Source organism: Mastigoproctus giganteus, chromosome 1 (assembly GCF_048544385.1).
Source record: "Mastigoproctus giganteus isolate SK-2022 chromosome 1, ASM4854438v1, whole genome shotgun sequence".
NCBI lineage: Eukaryota > Metazoa > Arthropoda > Arachnida > Uropygi > Thelyphonidae > Mastigoproctus > Mastigoproctus giganteus.
In genome coordinates, this window is record NC_143575.1 from 127595372 (window position 1) to 127613875 (window position 18504).

Below are 18504 nucleotides of genomic sequence, written 5' to 3' on the forward strand. Positions count from 1 at the left end.
AAGAAACAAGGGGTGGCTTGATAAGTCATTCTAAAAGATCCAAATATAAAATTTCATAAAAACCATCTGCTAGGAGTTGAGTTAATTACATGTGGGATAGGGACAAACAGACATAGTAAAGACAATAACCACTTTATGCATATATGCTAATGTGCCTAAGAAAAGGGAAATGACATCATCTATGCACCATTCTTCTTTTTATTACATTTTAAAATTATTTTTAGTACTTTTTTGAGTTATTATCATCATTTTCCCAATCACTTTCATGTAAAGAACTTTAGCTTGTGAAATATGTAAAAATAATAAACTCTTTTTTTTTTTTTTTCTATGATTACCCTTGTTTCAGCCCTGCATAGCACTGTTTCATGATTTTTCAATAAAAAGATGAATAAAAAGGACAATAAGGAACAGTACCAGTTTCAATTTTCTATACATGTAAATGAATTTATTATTACAAACCTCAGATACTATTTCAGGAGAAAAAAGAAGACAAATTCCAATCAGTTCAATAGCAGCATAAACTCCACCCAGCAACAGGAATATTGTTGGTACATTATCCAATATTTCAGCTTCCTTAAAATATCTGGGACAATGTAAAAATAATCATATTTAAATGAATCCACAAAATGCATTGAGTAAGCTATAAAAAGAGTGTCTATTAAGAATAGTCTTCTCTTTTATAATGAATCACTTAAAATAATATTGCTTTTCAGGATTGCAATTTAAAGACACACCAAGCCCAGGTATAAGATTATTTTTAGATTTGTGGTTTGACCATTTTTGTCATATTCATGATAATATTTCTGAATTTGATGTTAAAAGTGGATTAAGTATTACCATTTTGACTGATTTCTTCCATTTTAACTTTTGGTAATCAATTTCTTTGGGAAAGTTGCTTCCTGTTATTAATTTAGCTTAAAATCATTGAGGCACTTGTAAAATGGCTTTATTTATTAAAAAAAAAAAAAAAAAACAGCGAATATTATAAGGACATAACAGTTTTTGCTTCTTTTGCAAATAAAATAAGTTTTTTTCATTCATTGTAACAGTTTTGATTTCAAATGATTAGGGTGACAACTTTCCTTCCAATGAAAAAAGTAGCTGGTTTAGGCAAATAAACTGCAAATCAAAAGTTTGATTTAATTAAATTTAAAAATTTCAATACAAATATGACACCAAAGGTCTAGATGAGAATTTCCTAAAACCTAAAAATAAATGAGATAAACCTGGCTACCTTTAAATTTCAGTACCCTGTATATTTTATAATTAATAAATAATTTAACAGTATTGATTCTTTTACATATGGCAAGAGAAATGTTAGAAGAAAAACATCAACTGCTAAATGTCTAAATTGGCAGAAGATAACTTGGACATTGGTGGTATCCCAGGCATATCAGTGCCTTTCAAGGCCACTTTTTATACTGAATATACATATATATGTGGGGGTCCTAGTTATCTGAGAATAACCAGGACCGAAAGACTACTTAAAGTGGGGGATCAAAATTCTATACAAAATATATAATGAAAATGCGGTCTAAGTGGGATTTTAACATACTAAAAATAAAGGAAAAAAGTTTATAAAGTACATAATATTTTTTAACAATGTTTAGGTACCTTACCTAAAAATATCTGAATACAGCTGGATGCTGTATTAAGTGGAAGAGGACAGAGAGGCAGCATTACTGGGAAGGGGTGAAATACTATTACAAAATTCCCTAGAGTTTCATAATAGTATTTCATTATACTTTCGTAATGAATCGTGTTCAAACAAATGTTTTGTTTTTGGGATAATTTTCACTTCAACTATGGCAGCACGATCGTAGAGACTGTTATTGCTGCAAAAATACTCAAGCGCTTCATCAACTTTTCAAAAACATCCTCTCATAATCTGAATTTTTTTTTTTTTTTTTTTTGACGACTTGTTTCATACATCATCCCTATCAGTTCTCTCTCCTTTAACAGTCAATTGGTCTAACTCTGCCAGATCATCATTTGTTAATGGCACTGCATGTGACTCAAGCAATTCTCTGATATTTTCATCAACTTCGTGGAATCCTGCATCCTTCGCAAGATTTTTTATTTCAGTTTATACCCCCGATTACCAATGAATTCTTCAAAGGCATGAACATTATCAGAATATAAGGGTTTTTTTTTTTTTTTTTTTTTTTATAAAGACCAAGGAGTTATAAGTGCTAATAAGTGATCATTATCTGAGTCCCCCTTGTAACTGCAGGGACTCAAATAATGAACACTCAAAGAGCAAGGACCCCCACCCATATATACACAGAATGTGGCAATTGGAAAACAAGATTGATGCTAGAAAAACATAATGATCCATGAATGAGTTAACTAACCTTAGTTTATTCAAAGTAACTTCCTCCCAAGTCCACACACTGCATGCAACTATCACAAAGTTACTGGAATAACTGGTGGAAGGCCAAGATTGGTATACTATTCAATGTTCTTGTCACAGCTGTTTGAATGGTGTCAACTTCAACAAAATAACAGCTTTTCAGTAGTGCCTTGAGCTTCAAGGACAAAAAGAAATCACACAGGACTAAGTCTGGTGAATACTGTGAGTGCAACAGTACGCAGACATTTTTGCTAGCCAGAAACTCCTAAATAGTGAGAGCCTTGTGGCTTGGTGTGTTGTGCTAGAGGAACCAACAGCCATCTTCTCCATACTGAGGCCACACATAAGGATTCTTTGCAACAAATGTTTAACAAATTCCAGGTAGTAGGCAGCAGTAACACACTGGCCATTTATTTAGTTGCACTCTTTATGCACAATTCCCTTGCTGTCATAGAAAGTGATGAGCATGGTTTTGATATTTGTTTTCTCAACAAACTTTTTTTGGCTTTAGGAGAGTTTGGTAACTTCCACTCCATACTTCGTCGCTTCATTGTGGGATTGTACTGAAAACACCACATCTCGTCACCCACAACAACTGAATTCAGGAAGTTGGGTTTGCTTTCAGAGGCCTTAAGGAGTTCTCTGCTGTGTTCAACTCGCACTTGTCATTGACCATCTGTTAACGAATGTGGAATAAACCAAGCACAGACTGTTTTCTTTAAATCTTGGGTAATTATTGTCAAATGGTTTCCTTATTAATGCACAGATCTTCTGAAATTATTCAGAGCATTGCACATCGGTCAATGGTAATGATTTGTGCACTTTTTCAATAAACTCTGGTGATCAAACCATTTTTGCTATAATGTACTCAATTTAAATATACAGAATAAAGAGGCGAGTTTTTTTGAAGATGTTTCTAAAAAATTATTGTTAGAATTCAACAATTAAAAGCCCTTGAGCTACAATTCTTCACATTTTAAAGACATTCTATACTTCTAATGTATTAACCTCTGATATGTGTCCTCCTTCTGCTACCTCTTTATCTTCCAAAGAAGGACTGTATGATCACTTGCTAATGGTTTATGTTCTGTGAACCCTATGATATAATCTGGTTCATAAATAATGACCAGGTTAAAAATATTCTTACCTCTAATATTTTCTCTAACATGCTGATGTGAATAATAATCATCACTTCCATATTAAAATTTAAATGCAGAATAGAGATGCGAGTTGTTTCAAAAAGAGATTTTTAAATTACTACCACTTAATTAACAACTAGAAGCCTAAAAAACTAGAAGACTAAAAGCCTAAAAAAGCTAAAATGTTTCATATAAACTAATTTATTTAAAAATTTTGGCCTCCATGGTGAACTTACCTTCCAAAATGCTCCAATAACAACTTGAAATTACCCACAATAAGACATTCACATTTACTTGCAGTCATTACATCTGCATGTGGTGCCCATTGTACCACTTACAATCTTCTCATTAGTAGCCTACTCCAACCCGCATTTTATCTTTGTATCCAACTACTTCATAACACACATATTCTGTTTTGGGCACATAATTCATATTTCTGAATCTGAAAGGTTTAGTCATGCTCAAGGTGCTTTTGATAAGAAGTGGTGTGACCCTCATCCCTTCATTCTTGTCTGTGCTTCCTAAATACATTATATATATACCATAGCAAAACTCGTCATCCTCTATTTCTGGGCGACGCTGTGTTTCTGTTAACCCTAAATATTCAGTGTTAGTTATTTTAACCTACCATAATAGGACTGAGTTTGAATTCATTAATTTTATTAGCAATACTACAGTCATTCCTGTAGTCACTGTTAAGACTAAATGTTCTTGTATAATTTACTACCTTGACACACACCCATTGAAGTTGTTTGTTTCCCTAACATTAGCTTCCAGTTTATCTGAAATGTCATTACTCTTAGAGGGCCCACATAGGATATCATCATTCTTCTCTTTCTTGGTGATTCCCTTCTCCTTCTCTCTCTCAGGGTAACTCAGAATTTTTTTTTTGTCTGGTGAAGCAAAAGCCTCAGGCTTCCTTGCACCATATGGCTAATAGTGATAATGATAATATTTTGCTAATATAAGCTCTTGAAGTAACAAACTGTAACTTTGAGATGGGTGCAAGTGTTATTTTTTCAAATATCATTTCCCTGAACCCTTAAAGTATTCTTGATAATACTGGCAAAGACCTCTCAAGTTAATCCACATGGCTTTTGGTATGTAGTTATGTAGTCTCTCCTATTGTGCTTGGGCAGAATTGTGGACAAACATTCTAACCTAACCAGCAGCATCTTTTCAACATGGTCCTTTATTTATATAACAAACCATCAGTTCATGTTCATTTAACATCATTAGTCCCTGCATTAAATACTAACATAAATCTAAAGGCATCTTGGGAGCTCTTCTGATTAACAGATTTGGTGTGACAATAATGTTTGGGCACATAAGTTCTGAATCTGAAAAGGTTTAGTAATGCTCAAGTGTCATGCTGAAACTAAACACTTGACACCAACTTATCAAAAGAATGATGGGTTTATTTAAACACATTAAAATACATACATGAAGATACACAAAAACCTTACGATAAAAATAAACTCTGACCTTGACAGACCAAGTACTGACTGCAAATGTAAGAATCCACATACAACGCATTACAGGATATTATTGAACATATTCATAACTATTTTTAAGATACAAAGGGTTATGAATGCATTTATATCTTAAATTTTCATATTAAAAGAAAAGGGATAAAATTTTTATTAAGGAATATGACCTTCCCAGCCACACCAATCAATGTTCAGGAATATCAACAGTGCTTTGTCTTCACTGATAGGATCAGTGAAGGCAAGGCACTGTTGTGTGTTGGTCTTTGATTTCTGTGTGATATTTTTTGATTTCAGATAAATATCCGAAATCAAAAAATATCACATATGAGTGTTCATACCTGAAATTATCAAAATTTTTAATTTCAAATATATTCTCTAAGGCAAAATTTTTGATATCTGATAAATTCTCTAAGTCAGTAAAAATCCCCTTTAATGCAGCATTCTCAGAACTAGAAGAGCAAACCATCATCATGCTTTGGTAACATTAAAACTAGTACATTACCAATTCCTGTGGTGAACTTTAGATTTCCTGTGTCATGAAATTCCTTTAAGGCTCTGCCTTGTAAGAATTTCAAGATACAGGATATCTATTTCTGTCCATTTCCTTCCACCAACAGACAGACTTTCAAAACTGTCTACTAGAATGGAATATTATATATTATCAGCAATTTAATTGTTGAACTAAAAATCATATAAAATTTGTCTAATCACTGTATATCTGCTTATATTTATCTCTGTCTCTCTTACAACTCCATACATTCAAAGAAAGGAGTGGTGACTACTGCAACGTCTATTCAAAGGTAGTGGTGGCTCAAAGAAACACTTATTTGAAGCTACTGTGACAACAAAGTTATATCTGATTAATCAAAGTTATAATGGAAGCTTGAGTAAAAACCTCCTAAAACAAACCCACCAACTGTAAGTTCATTCACTGAAACTTCAAAAATTTTGAAAGATTTCCAAAAATTGCTGGCTCCAAACATTTCTAGTGAATTAATTTAAGTAATTAATTCACTAAAAATTTAAAAAACTAAAAATCTCTATCTAAAGCACAATACTGCAGTGATTTTCGGCTCATGCACTATTAAACTTCCATAACAACAATTAAAGTTAAAAGTTTCCAATGGGAACAAAAATACACAACTGTGAAAAATAACCTTATCAGGGTTGAATTTAATGTTTATTCTTCTGTTACATACGACATTAGCATTAGCAAAGCCACATGATGCAAGAAAGCAAGCTTATATAGCATCAGCCAAAAAAAAAAAAAAAAAAAAACCCTTATTTCACCCATCATGTGCCACTTGCTCCAAATGTTTCTCAAGTTCTGCCTTCAATCTATTTAAGCTATCAACTTCTACAACGACAGATGGAAGTTTGTTCCAGCAATCAACCACCCACTGGCTAAAGGCAAACTTCCACACATCTATCCTACAACCGTCTTTCCTCGATTTGAATTTATGCCCTCTGAGGTGATTATTCTGAGCAAGAGGAAGAATCCCATCAGCACTGAGCATGCTCAAACCATTCAAGGCTTTATACACCTCAATCAGATCACCTCGCAGGTGCCTAGTCTCCAGACACTGTAATTTTCAAAACTTAAGCCATTCTTCGTAAGAGCAACCCTTTGTTCCATTCACTAATCTTGTTGCCCTTCTCTGTACTCGTTCCAACAGCTCTACATCCTTCTTAAAATGAGGCCCCCAGACCTTTATACAGTACTCAAGGTGTGGCCTGACCATTGCCTTATACAAGGGGATAATCACCTTCTTATCCCTGCTAGAAAAATTCCTCTATACAGTCAGTCCTAGTATAGCACGATAGTTGTGTTCCTAGAAACCCTCGTGCAATGCAAAATCGTGCAATATAAACAACAGGCCCTATGGGAAAAATAGGGTTAGGTGCTGACCACCCAAGATTGAACACACATTTGTAACCAAAACATTACCAAACACAATAAATAATCGTAAGAAAATACTTATGCATTTTATTACGACTATTACGCAATAAAATATTGCTAATGCTTTTGCTTCTATCGTAAGCAAACTTGTTTTTTGTTTGATTTTCTATCCAAACAGTTGACAGCCGTTGCATCTCTTCCAATTCTTTGTGTCTTAATCTAATGGATTTTAATTACACTTTGAGTTGTTTTTATTTTCTCTGCATTCTTTGTAATTCTCGGCGTTGCCTCATTTAGGTCTGTAGCACGTGCAATATCACATGGTCTTTCATTTCGCTCAAAGCATTTCAGAGTTTCATATTTTTTTGCTATCAACAGTGGCGGACTGGCCATAAGCCTTACCGGGGAAACCCCGGTGGGCCGGAGGCTGGTGTGATTTTGGCCATAAACCGTAGTATGAGGCCACTATAAATTTTCCCGGGTAAGAATTTTTGGCCCAGTCCGCCTCTGTTTATCGATATTGCTTTTTTTTTTCTCTCTGAATCTGCGGTGTCTCCATCAGGATGCTTTCTTTTCACACCTTTTAAGTATTTTACTCATTTTTAGGGAATAAAGCACAATTACAAAACGAGGAGGCACGCTTGATACACATAAACAAAGCTGCGTGCGTGTAGCAACTGAATAAACAACACCGTAAAGGCAGAGATACACTATTAACACCTCACATTTTACTAAAGCACATTTCTAGGGGTTACTACCATAAAACAATAAAAACAATTTCCAGTTGCGTTTCTGCTAGTGGAATCTGTTATAAACTGGTAGTAAACTCGATCTAATTGCATTTGCGATTATACCGATAGCTGGAATTGTGTTGGTTTTTACGTTATTATGGTGAAATGTGTTTCCCCTTCACTGATATAAAACACATAAATACATTTTCAGAATCTTCTCTTCATTCCTATCGTGTTGCGTTCAATTGGGGGGATTCGGCATTCGACTGCCATTTCTTGTAAACACAAAGGCGAATCTTGCATAAGCGAATTTGGTTCGTGTTATATAAGATATTGTTCCCCTATTTATAAATCGTGTATGATCGAATTCGTGTAATGTAAACATGTGTTATATGAGGACTGACTGTATCATTGACAAGACACCATGAGCTACTCTTGCAGACTGTCTGCGCTGCTCAGAAAACTTCATATCTGCCGCCTGCACAATTACCACCAGGTCCTTTTCATTCTCTACCGCTGTCAGTGTAGTACCACACAGTTGATATGTTACTCTGGAGTTACTGCTTCCAATATGTAGTACTTTACATTTGTCAATGTTAAACTTCATTTGCCACCTCTCAGCCCATCTGCTCAACTTTTCTAGATCCTGTTACAGTAGCGTACTGTCATTAACAACCCTGCCAACCTTTGTATCATCCGCAAAATTGGACAATAAGCCTGATATACCATCATCAATATCATTTATAAATACAGAAAAAAAACAATGGACCCTGAGGGACTCCACTAATAACATTAGTCCATGAGTAACTAATGTAACATTAATTACAGTAAACAGAACAAATGAACCTTTGTTAATTCTGAAACCAAGAAAGGGCTGTTTCATTGTTAATACTCTCTCTACTCTTTACAGTTCTATGTATTTTTATTATTTTATTAGAATATTTATTTTAAATTAGATGAAAAAAAAAATAAAATAAATAGCATACAGAGGATGCACACCATGCACACGAAAAATTTTGGATACTTGGGTATTTTTAGATAAATGTCTAGTAATATGTACTGCTACAGTCCTGTGGATTTCAACTTATTGGATTAAAACTGCACTATAATTAACAATATTAATCATAATAACAAACAAGAAACTAAAAATTATCAAAAAAGTTTTCAAATCAGGCAAAGAATTATTAACTTTTACTGATATGAAAATCTCTCTACTCACCCATCTGTACTATCAGGGGATAAGTTTTCAGGATTGAGAAATGCTGACTGAACCTGATTGAAAACAAAAGCTCCTAAACCAAATCCCCCAACTGTAAGTCCATTCACTAACCCTTTTCTTTGAGGAAACCACTGAGGATCAAAGAGGTATAAACATAAAAATATTGGAATTCTCTTATAAATATTTAAACACAATTAAAGAGACATATTTATTTTTTAATTTACTTTAAAAGTAAGTTAAAAACAAATATAAGATGATTGGTAACTAATGAAAATAAATCACTGTCAGAGATTACATAGTTTTTACAATTTCATGTAGGTTTCTGGAACTACATATATTTTCATATCTTTATACATATTTCCACATTATTGAGAACACGGCACTTCAGCATAAAGACAGTCACACACATTTACAGGAATGAGCATAACTGACTATATAGTTGAAGGTATAAGGGATACAGAGGATCTGTGATTGGAAGTGATCATTATCTTGTATTGGACAATTTCAAAATGATAATTAATGCCAAAAATAAGGTATAAAAAACAACAATAAAGGACACAAATGCTCTCAGATTTGTCTCCTACAACCATTAAATATAGAAAAACGTCTTTCTTAAAGGTTAAATGCAGTTTAGACTTCATCTAAAGTTACTTGTACAAATGTTTTTTTTTTTTTTTTTTTATGTGAACCCCAAACACAAGAGGTATTAGAACCTACAGTACTTAGTACCATCCTTGGGTTGGAGGTTGAGAAGACGAAAGAAAAAATTTGTTAACATTCGACTTGAGCTTCTGTAGATTGTAATTTTCAGGAAATACGTATGAAGGAAGGTTGTTCCAGAAAACGGCAGTTGAATAAATAAATGAGGAAGATGAAAAGTTGGTTCTGTGGGTTTGAAGCTGGCCAGTAAATCGATGTTGGCTGGTGGCAGCACGTGTTCGGACTGTTTTGAAAGAGAGATCGGGAATTATAGAAGCCAATTCAGAAGAACAGTGCCCATGGAAGTATCTATAGAAGAGGCATGCAGCAGAAACAGTACGTCTATGAGAAAGCAAGTGGAGAGACTCTGTTAGAGATGAATCATTAATTAACCTAATTGCCCTCTTCTGAATGGAATCAAGAAGCCTGAGAGAGGTTTTGGGGGCACCACCACCCCAGATGTGAGAACAATATTCCATGGCTGGGCGGATTTGCGATTTATACAAAGTGAGCAGCTGTTTGGAAGAAAGGTAACGCCGAGAGCGAAAGAGAAAACCAAGATTTTTAGATGCAAAGGAAGCAATATTTGTAATGTGCTTGTGCCAAGAGAGATTAGAAGTCAGGGTGATCCCCAAAAGACATATATCTTTTTGCCAAGAAATAAGCATAGGAGCAGAAGAATCCTTTTTGTGAGATAAAGACAAGACTGAGTTTTAGAAGGGTTGAAATCAACTAAATTGTCTTTGCCCCACTGGAGAATTACCTGAAGATCGGCATTTAAGGAATTGGTAGCAGATTTTCGAGAAGATGAAGCTCATTGAGCAGAACAAGGTTTGTCAAAATGGAAAGTGGAATGCAATGTGCTATCATCGGCAAAACTATGGATAGGATTTCCAGTCAATGGAAGAAGCTCATTAATATACCAGATGAAAAGATTGGGGGAAAGAACTGAACCTTGGGGGACACCGGCATTAGTGGAGAAGTTAGAAGACAGAGAGCCATCTACCATCACCCTCAGTGAGCGATCAGAGAGAAAACTGGATAACCAATTACTAAAAACAGTTGGCAAACAATAAGATGGAAGCTTGTTTAGAAGACCTTTATGCCATACACGATCAAAAGACTTTGAGATGTCAAGAGTGTTTCACCGAACCTTTCCATTGAATTAGTCCATAAATGGGTAACATAAGACAGAATATCACCAGTGGATCGACACTGACGGAATCCATACTGGCGATCGTTGATCAGACGGAAGGTTTCTAGGTAGTTTAAGAGTTGGCAGTTAATTGATTTCTCCATTACTTTAGAAAGAGTAGATGTAATTGCAATGGGAAGATAATTGGATGGGAGGAATTTGTCACCCTTTTAGGAACTGGCTGGATATGAGCAAATTTCCAAGCAGAAGGAAAAACACCTTTGGAATGAGAAAGTGAAAAAAGATGGCAAAGAATGAGAGTAAGTTCAGGAGCACAGGTTTTCAGAACAAGTGCAGAAATACCATCAGGACCTGGAGCTTTCTTAGCATCAAGATTCATCAAAATCCTTCTGATATCCTTTTGACGGAAGACCACAGGAGGCATTGAATGGAGCGTTTTGGAAATGGTGGGAGGTGTTTTACCAAGATCATTAATACATGAGCTGGAAGGAAAATGGGATGCTAGCAGGTCAGCTTTATCCTTGGCTGAATTGACAACAGAACCATCTTGTTTGGACAGAGGTGGGAGCAGAGCTGGGCAAACGTTGCGGCCAATGGCTTTGGCAAGAGACCAGAATGCGTGGCTACCATTAGAGCAAGAAGCAAGTTTTCTACTCTTAGCCTGTTCAAACTCTAGTTTGGACTGATTAATAACTGCTTTATAATTGTTGCGAGCTTTGGTGTAGGCAGAAAATGAAACTGAAGAATTAGAAACAAGCCAAGTATGATATGCAACATTCTTCTCTTGAACAGCTTTAGCACATTTATTGGAAAACCAAGGTTTAGATAAAGAACGAGATTTTAAAGTGGAGTGTGGGATAAATGATTACATTCCTGCAAGAATAATTTCACTGACACGATCTGAGCAAACGTTGACATCAGAAGTTTTAAAACAGTAATCCGACCAAGGAAAAGAAGAAAAGAAGTCTCGCAGGTCATCCCATTTTGCATTCTTGTAATGCCAAACAACACGAGGTTGGGAATAGCCATGCGATAAAGGTTCCATTGGAGAAGAGACAATCACCAAGTTGTGATCTGAAGTGCCTAAAGGACCTCTCACTTTGACCGTGTACTTAGAAGGGTTGTTTGTGAGAAACAGGTCAAGCGTATTGGCTGTATGATTAGGATTGTCCGGTATTCTTGTAGGTAAATGAACAATCTGTCATTAGTAATTGCAAAAGTCTCAGCATCTCGACCTGCTGGATCGTTGTGACTAGAAAATGGAAGCCAGCTGGAGTTGTGAACATTAGCATTAGCATTAGTAGAGGCATTTGATGCAAGAAAGCAAGCTTATGCAGCATCAGCCAAAAAAATTAAAGTAAAATAAATAAATAAAAAATAACCACTTCCACTTCACCCCTCTGTTCGTTCAAAATACCTGTCCAGCTGAGCCTTAAACTTATTTAGGCTATCAACTTCCACGACAACGGATGGAAGTCTGTTCCACCTACCAACCACCCGCTGGCTAAAGCCAAATTTCCGCACATCTATCCTACATCTGTCTTTCCTCAATTTGAATTTATGCCCTCTCAGGTGATTATTCTGAGCAAGAGGAAGAATCCCATCAGCATTGAGCATGCTCAAACCATTCAAGGCTTTGTACACCTCTATCAGATCACCTTGCTGCTGCCTAGTCTCCAGACACTATAATTCGCAAAACTTAAACCTTTCTTCGTAAGAGCACCCCTTTGTTCCATTCACTAATCTTGTTGCCCTTCTCTGTACTCGTTCCAGCAGCTCTACATCCTTCTTGAAATGAGGTCTCCAGGCCTGTATACAATACTCTAGGTGTGGCCTGACCATTGCCTTATACAAGGGAATAATCACCTCCTTATCCCTGCTAGAAAAATTCCTATATATCATTGACAATACACCATGAGCTACTCTTGCAGCCCATCTGCACTGCTCAGAGAACTTCATATCTGCCTGCACAACCACCTCCAGGTCCCTTTCATTCTCTACCACTGTCAGTGTAGTACCACAGAGTTGATACGTTGCTCTGGGGTTGCTGTTTCCCATATGTAGTACTTTACATTTGTCAATGTTAAACTTCATTTGCCACCTCTCAGCCCATCTGCTCAACCTTTCCAGATCCTTTTGCAGCAGCATAGTGTCAGTAGTGTCCTTGACAACCCTGCCAACCTTCGTATTGTCTGCAAACTTGGACATTAAGCTTGATATACCATCATCAATTTCATTTATAAATACAGAAAACAATAAAGGACCCAGTACTGAACCCTGAGGGACTCCACTAATAACATTAGTCCACGATGAGCAGTGTCCATTGATTACCACTCTCTCTTCTCCCCCTCAACCACCCCTTTATCCATAGCAGCAATTTGCCTCCAATGCCACACTGCTCCAATTTGTGCAGCAGTCTTCCATGTGCAACAGTATCAAAAGCCTTTCTAAGATCCAAGTATATAATATCAAAGTTATTCCCTGCATCCAGTTCTTTTGTGACTGTGTGATAGTATCCAATCAAATTGGTCAGGCAAGACTTCCCCTTAACAAAACCATGCTGTGTCTGAGCTATAACTGAAGTCTTGTCTAGATGATCCTGCAGTGTTTCTTTAACTAGTGCCTCCAATTCAATAGTTGAAGAAGCACTGCACTGATTTAATTAATTTTCCGAGAACAGAAGTTAAACTCACAGGTCTATAATTACTTGTGTCAGCCTTTGATCCTCCTTTGTGAATTGGGGTCACATTTGCACATCTCCAGTCCATGGGTACCTCCCCTGAGTCCTAGGAAGCTCTCATAATTATGGCTAAGGGTTTGCTTACTTCCATTGCTGCCTCCTTTAATATAGCTGGATAGATTCCATCCACCCCAGGTGCCTTTCTTGTGTTTATCTTCAACAATTTCTCCTCCACTTTACTCTCAGTTATCACAAGATTATCTAGCTTACTGCCAGAGTTGAATACACCTCTGGTATTCCCCTCGCTTAATAACTCCTCATGTGTGAATGTCGATGCAAAATATTCATTTAGGTTGTTAGCTACCTGAGCAGGATCATCAACAGTTGACCCATCGATATCAAGTGGACCAATCTGATTCATCCCCTTCCTTCTAGAGTTTACATAAGTAAAGAACTCTTTGCTGTTTTTCTTCACATCCTTTGCCAAGGATTTCTCGTAATCTGCCTTCGCCTGCCTAACCTGGTTACAGATCAACTTGTATCTATCATAGGCTTCTGTGGTACGTGTTAATTTGTATGTATCCCATGCATTTTTCTTCTCTGCCATATGCCTCATTAGTTCATCTGACATCCATTTAGGCCTAAACCTTGAACAATATTTCTTAGTTGGTATGTAAAGCCTAGTAGCTTCCAAGATAAGTTCTTTGAATGCTTCCCATTTTGAATTTGCTGTTGGTAACATCATCAGTTGATCCCACTGTATAGAATTTAAATACTGTCTCAGTCCACCGTAGTCGCCTTTACAAAGGCAATACCCCTTCCCTTTACCCCTAATGGTAGTTGCCTCTTTGAGTAAATCCCACTTCAGAACACTGTGATCACTGCCACCTAGTGGTTCATTTATCTGCAGATTCTTAATGCATGAAGAATCACTACTGATAATCAAATCAAGAGTATTACTCCCTCTAGTTGCCTCCCGAACACATGCTGATGTAGAAAACAATCATCCAATAAATCCACAAAAGCCTTGCTAGTGTGTGAGTGACCAGCCCCCAAATTCCAGTCAATATCTGGGAAATTAAAATCCCCCATAATAAGACTCTCTGATTTACTGGCCCACTCTATTTCTCTGTACAGTTTCTCATTATACTCATCAGAGTCATTAGGCCTATTGCACACTCCTACTCTCAATTTTGATCTCCCAATGCTTATGACACACCAAACTGACTCGACACTGCACTGTCCAGCGATGTCCACTGGCTTCACTTCCTTGGATTTTATGTGTTTCTTAACTAATAGCATAACCCCTCCTCCCATCCTATCCTGTCTATCCTTTCAGTAGACATTGTACTCCCCAAATTCCAGTTCTGCATTCCTTATATCTGTGTGACACCACGTCTCTGAAATCCCAACAATACTGCCTTTGATGTTTTGAGCAATACCTCAAATTCATCAAATTTATTTACTAGACTCCTAGCATTAGTGTACACGCAAGTATACATGCACCTGCTCTTCCTCTTAGCCACCCTAACACAACCCATATGTTTCCTTGTACCCCAATGATTCCCAGCAGTCTCTGAAATATCCTGCATCTTATTTTCCAGGCTGCTGCTCATTCCAATAGAAGCAGTGCAAGAATCACTTTCTCCTCTGCCAGTGGCTACTGTTAATCTATTAGTCCTTGTATCCCCAATCTAGCAGTTTTCCGACCCTCCTAACACTGCCTTGATAGCATCAGCAAACATTCTTGCACCCTTTCTATTTAAGTGTATCCCATCCCTGTAGAAGCAGTCTCTCCTGTTAACAAGTACAGACCAGGCTGAAAAAAATTCTACCCCTTGAGCCCTGCACAATCTTTCCAGGGCCGAATTGATCGATAGGGCTCTCATCATATACTCCCTCCTATCGTGTCTTGGCAGAATTGCAGACAATTTCAAATTCAACTCTAATTCACGGCTTTTTTTCAGCAGTGATCTGTACTTGTTAAGTAATTCCGCCGGTCTCCTACTCTTAATATCATTAGTGCCAACGTGTACAACTATATCACCTTTTGTGCCCTTAAAAGATGATATCCACTCTACAATGTCATCAACCTTCGCCCCTGGCAGACATACCCTGGTCCTGTTCCACCTATCCTTTTTACAAAGCATGTTTTCCGTTTTCCTGACAATAGAGTCACCAACAACTACTAGTTCCTTTGGGACCAGTGCATTCTGCCTTGGGGGCTGCCGCTGTGTTGCGCGATGACCAAGTGCAAGCTCTGGCATTGGTGTGGGCAGCTGAGAGCTTGATGGGCCCCTCACTTGTAATCCTTCGAGGGCATCCACCCTGTCCTTCAAGCTCTCATATAGGCCCATAACAATGCTGAGTTGACGGCTGATTTCCTTACACTCCTTGCATCGTGCACATACAAAGACATCCCACATGGCAGTATCATGTCCCATACCTGACTGCTCCGCAAACATCAAGCAAATAGTGCATCTTAAAAGGCTGTGATTCAGAGGGCAACTGCCGCCCTCAGTTCTCCTCTGAGCCACAGCATTCCCATTAGCTTGAGCCTTTTGCTTTGCTGCTCTGGTTTGAGTCATGATTTCGATTTACTTTCAATAAAAATTTCAATTTCAGTACAAAATTAAATCCTAAACTTGTATCCCAACACAGTTATAACGCTATATTTATGTTTCAGTAACGAGTGTTATCTACGAAATTTACGAGTGTTATCCACGAAATCTACGAGTGTTATCTACGAAATATTTGTTTCAGTAACGAGTGTTATCTACGAAATATTTATGTTTCAGTAACGAGTGTTATCTACGAAATATATTTATGTTTCAGTAACGAGTGTTATCTACGAAATCTACGAGTGTTATCTACAAAATATTTGTTTCAGTAACGAGTGTTATCTACGAAATCCCTTTATATAACTTCCGTATCAAGTTATGTATTAATTATTTATTTTTACTAATTATTTATATTACGTAACCTAAGTGGTTATATGTATAGTTAAAAGTACAATTTAATTGCCAATGAAGTTCGACAAGATTAATAGATTTTACTGATTAATTTTCGCGTAGCAATGGCGGCTATTTACGATCGGTAAACACGTGGATTTGATACCCTTTCTGATACTAAGTAATACCTACAAAATCTCTATCTAAGTTACTTTAAACTTAAGTACCATAAATAGGAATATAAAGCTACTCTAGAAAATAAGTTAATATGTCAATTTAAACTAATAAAGCAGAAAATAAATCAGAAAAAACTTCTCTGTTCCAATAGCGGCAGAAAGGCACGTCCGCACAGGCAATCCTCGTCCTCAGACTCCCCTCAGATTAAAATCACCACGGAAAATTACTTCACTGTTAGGAAAGTTGGACTGGAGAAAGTAAAGTTGCAAAGAGAGGAAGTCAAAGAGCTCCAAGTGATTAGTGGAGTTGGGAGAACGGTAGAGACAACAGATGAATTTGCCACAATGAGGCAGAGAGATTTTAAGCCAGTGAAGATCAAAGAGAGGAGATTCCAAATTGCCAAGTCTCTGACAGGGAATATCAGAATGGACAAATGCACAAGTACTACCTTTGAGGCGAAAGGAATCATACAGCGAATAATTTGGGCATCTGAGATGAGCAGTACTTCATTCAACCGATAACTGAGATTCTGCCAGAAAAAGTACATAGGGTTTGGCAGACTGCAATGGAAATGGATATCGTTGAGATTAGAATTGAGACCACGTATATTTGTGAGATGAATTAGGAACTGCTTGGGAGGTATAGATCTTTTCACAGATAAGCTTGCTCTGTTAGTTTGACAATTCATGGTGTATTCAATAGTAAGAAAAAGTGGGTGGGACATGCTGTATGAAGTAATGATATGGTGTACACATGCTAAGAATATACCCAGATCCTTGACATAACGTGGCCTCGACAATGCTCCCCGCATACACACTACTCGGACTCCCTCCAGTCACTATCTGGCAGAGTAGAGGTAGCAAGATTATACACTAGCTGATCCAGAAGCCTCCTAGAGAGTTACGAATTGGTTCGGTCCGGTGTACTAACTAGCGGCCGGCCTGCCAACACCGTTTTAGAGCTGTACCCTCGAAATGTAAGGAATATTGGATCTCACCACAACGTTCATCATAACCTCAAAAGTCATCAGTCATACTGCATGATGAAAGAGATGGGGAAGGGTTGACTGGAACTTAGCTCTAGAGACTCAACATGGGTTCCACCACTTCAAGCCTCCAATAAGCAAAGTGGTGGTATTTCACCGGTTGATGAGGGTCATCTACCACCTAATGCTGCCTGGTAACATAGAGGGGCGGTGTTCCTCCATGTGGCGTGGGCGCCACACCTCGACCCTGCTTACGTTGGTTCACACCTGGGTGGTCACCCCACCATGTACTTGCGCATGGGGTTATACCCAGGATTACTAACAGTCCCACCATCGTGAAGGTGCAGAGGATTTCGCTGTCACAGACCGTCCGGACTTCGCCGAAATTGGGTCCACTTGACTTGAGTGTCATCCGAATATCAGTTCCATCAGCGTTTTAGACTCCCAGGTAGCAAGTACAGCCTGTCTGGCTTATCTGAGAGAATGTCTGTGACAACCTCAAGGACCAAATGTGACTTTAGATGAAGAATGGAAAAAAACTTAAGAGAATTTTAATGAAGGCTGCAAAAGAATTATGTGGAAAAAAGGTGTAGGAGAGATATGGAAATATCTCTCCTAAACTCAGAACAGGGGAGAAAACCATAAGTAAGATGATAAAAAATGATAAGGGCAAAGGAGAAACAGAAGAGAAGAATATTTCGGAAGTATGGAATAAAACTTTAGTAATTTATTAAGAAGTGACTACATCAGAGGTACGGTTAAGGTGGGCCTCTGAGTAAAAAAATGCAGGAATCTAGGTTGAGGTGGCTAGGACATGTGGAACGAAGAAGTAAGGAGTATGTGGGGAAAAGGTGCAAAAAGTTGGAAGTGATAGGGAAGGGGAAGATGGGGAGACTTAAGCTGAGATGGAAATACAAGGTGGCAGGGGATTTAAAAGAGAGCGGATGGAGGAGAGAGAGAGAGGAAGCCCAGAACAGGGAGGTTATTTTTGTTCGTTATTTGGTTTTTAGGAGCATTAGCAACT

The 18504-nt window shown here is 37.4% G+C and overlaps 1 protein-coding gene across 8 annotated transcripts in view; it reads right to left on the bottom strand.

Moving 5' to 3' along the window:
• LOC150091129 (apicoplast pyruvate carrier 1-like) overlaps positions 1-18504 on the bottom strand; it is a 245677-nt gene that overhangs the window by 135131 nt on the left and 92042 nt on the right. For all 8 annotated transcript variants that reach the window (XM_090382146.1, XM_090382137.1, XM_090382127.1 and 5 more), the window contains 2 exons: positions 8833-8963; positions 460-583 (listed from right to left, as the gene is read on the bottom strand). In XM_090382146.1, the coding sequence (XP_090238272.1) occupies positions 460-583; positions 8833-8963 (255 nt within the window). The remainder of the gene's footprint in view (positions 1-459; positions 584-8832; positions 8964-18504) is intronic.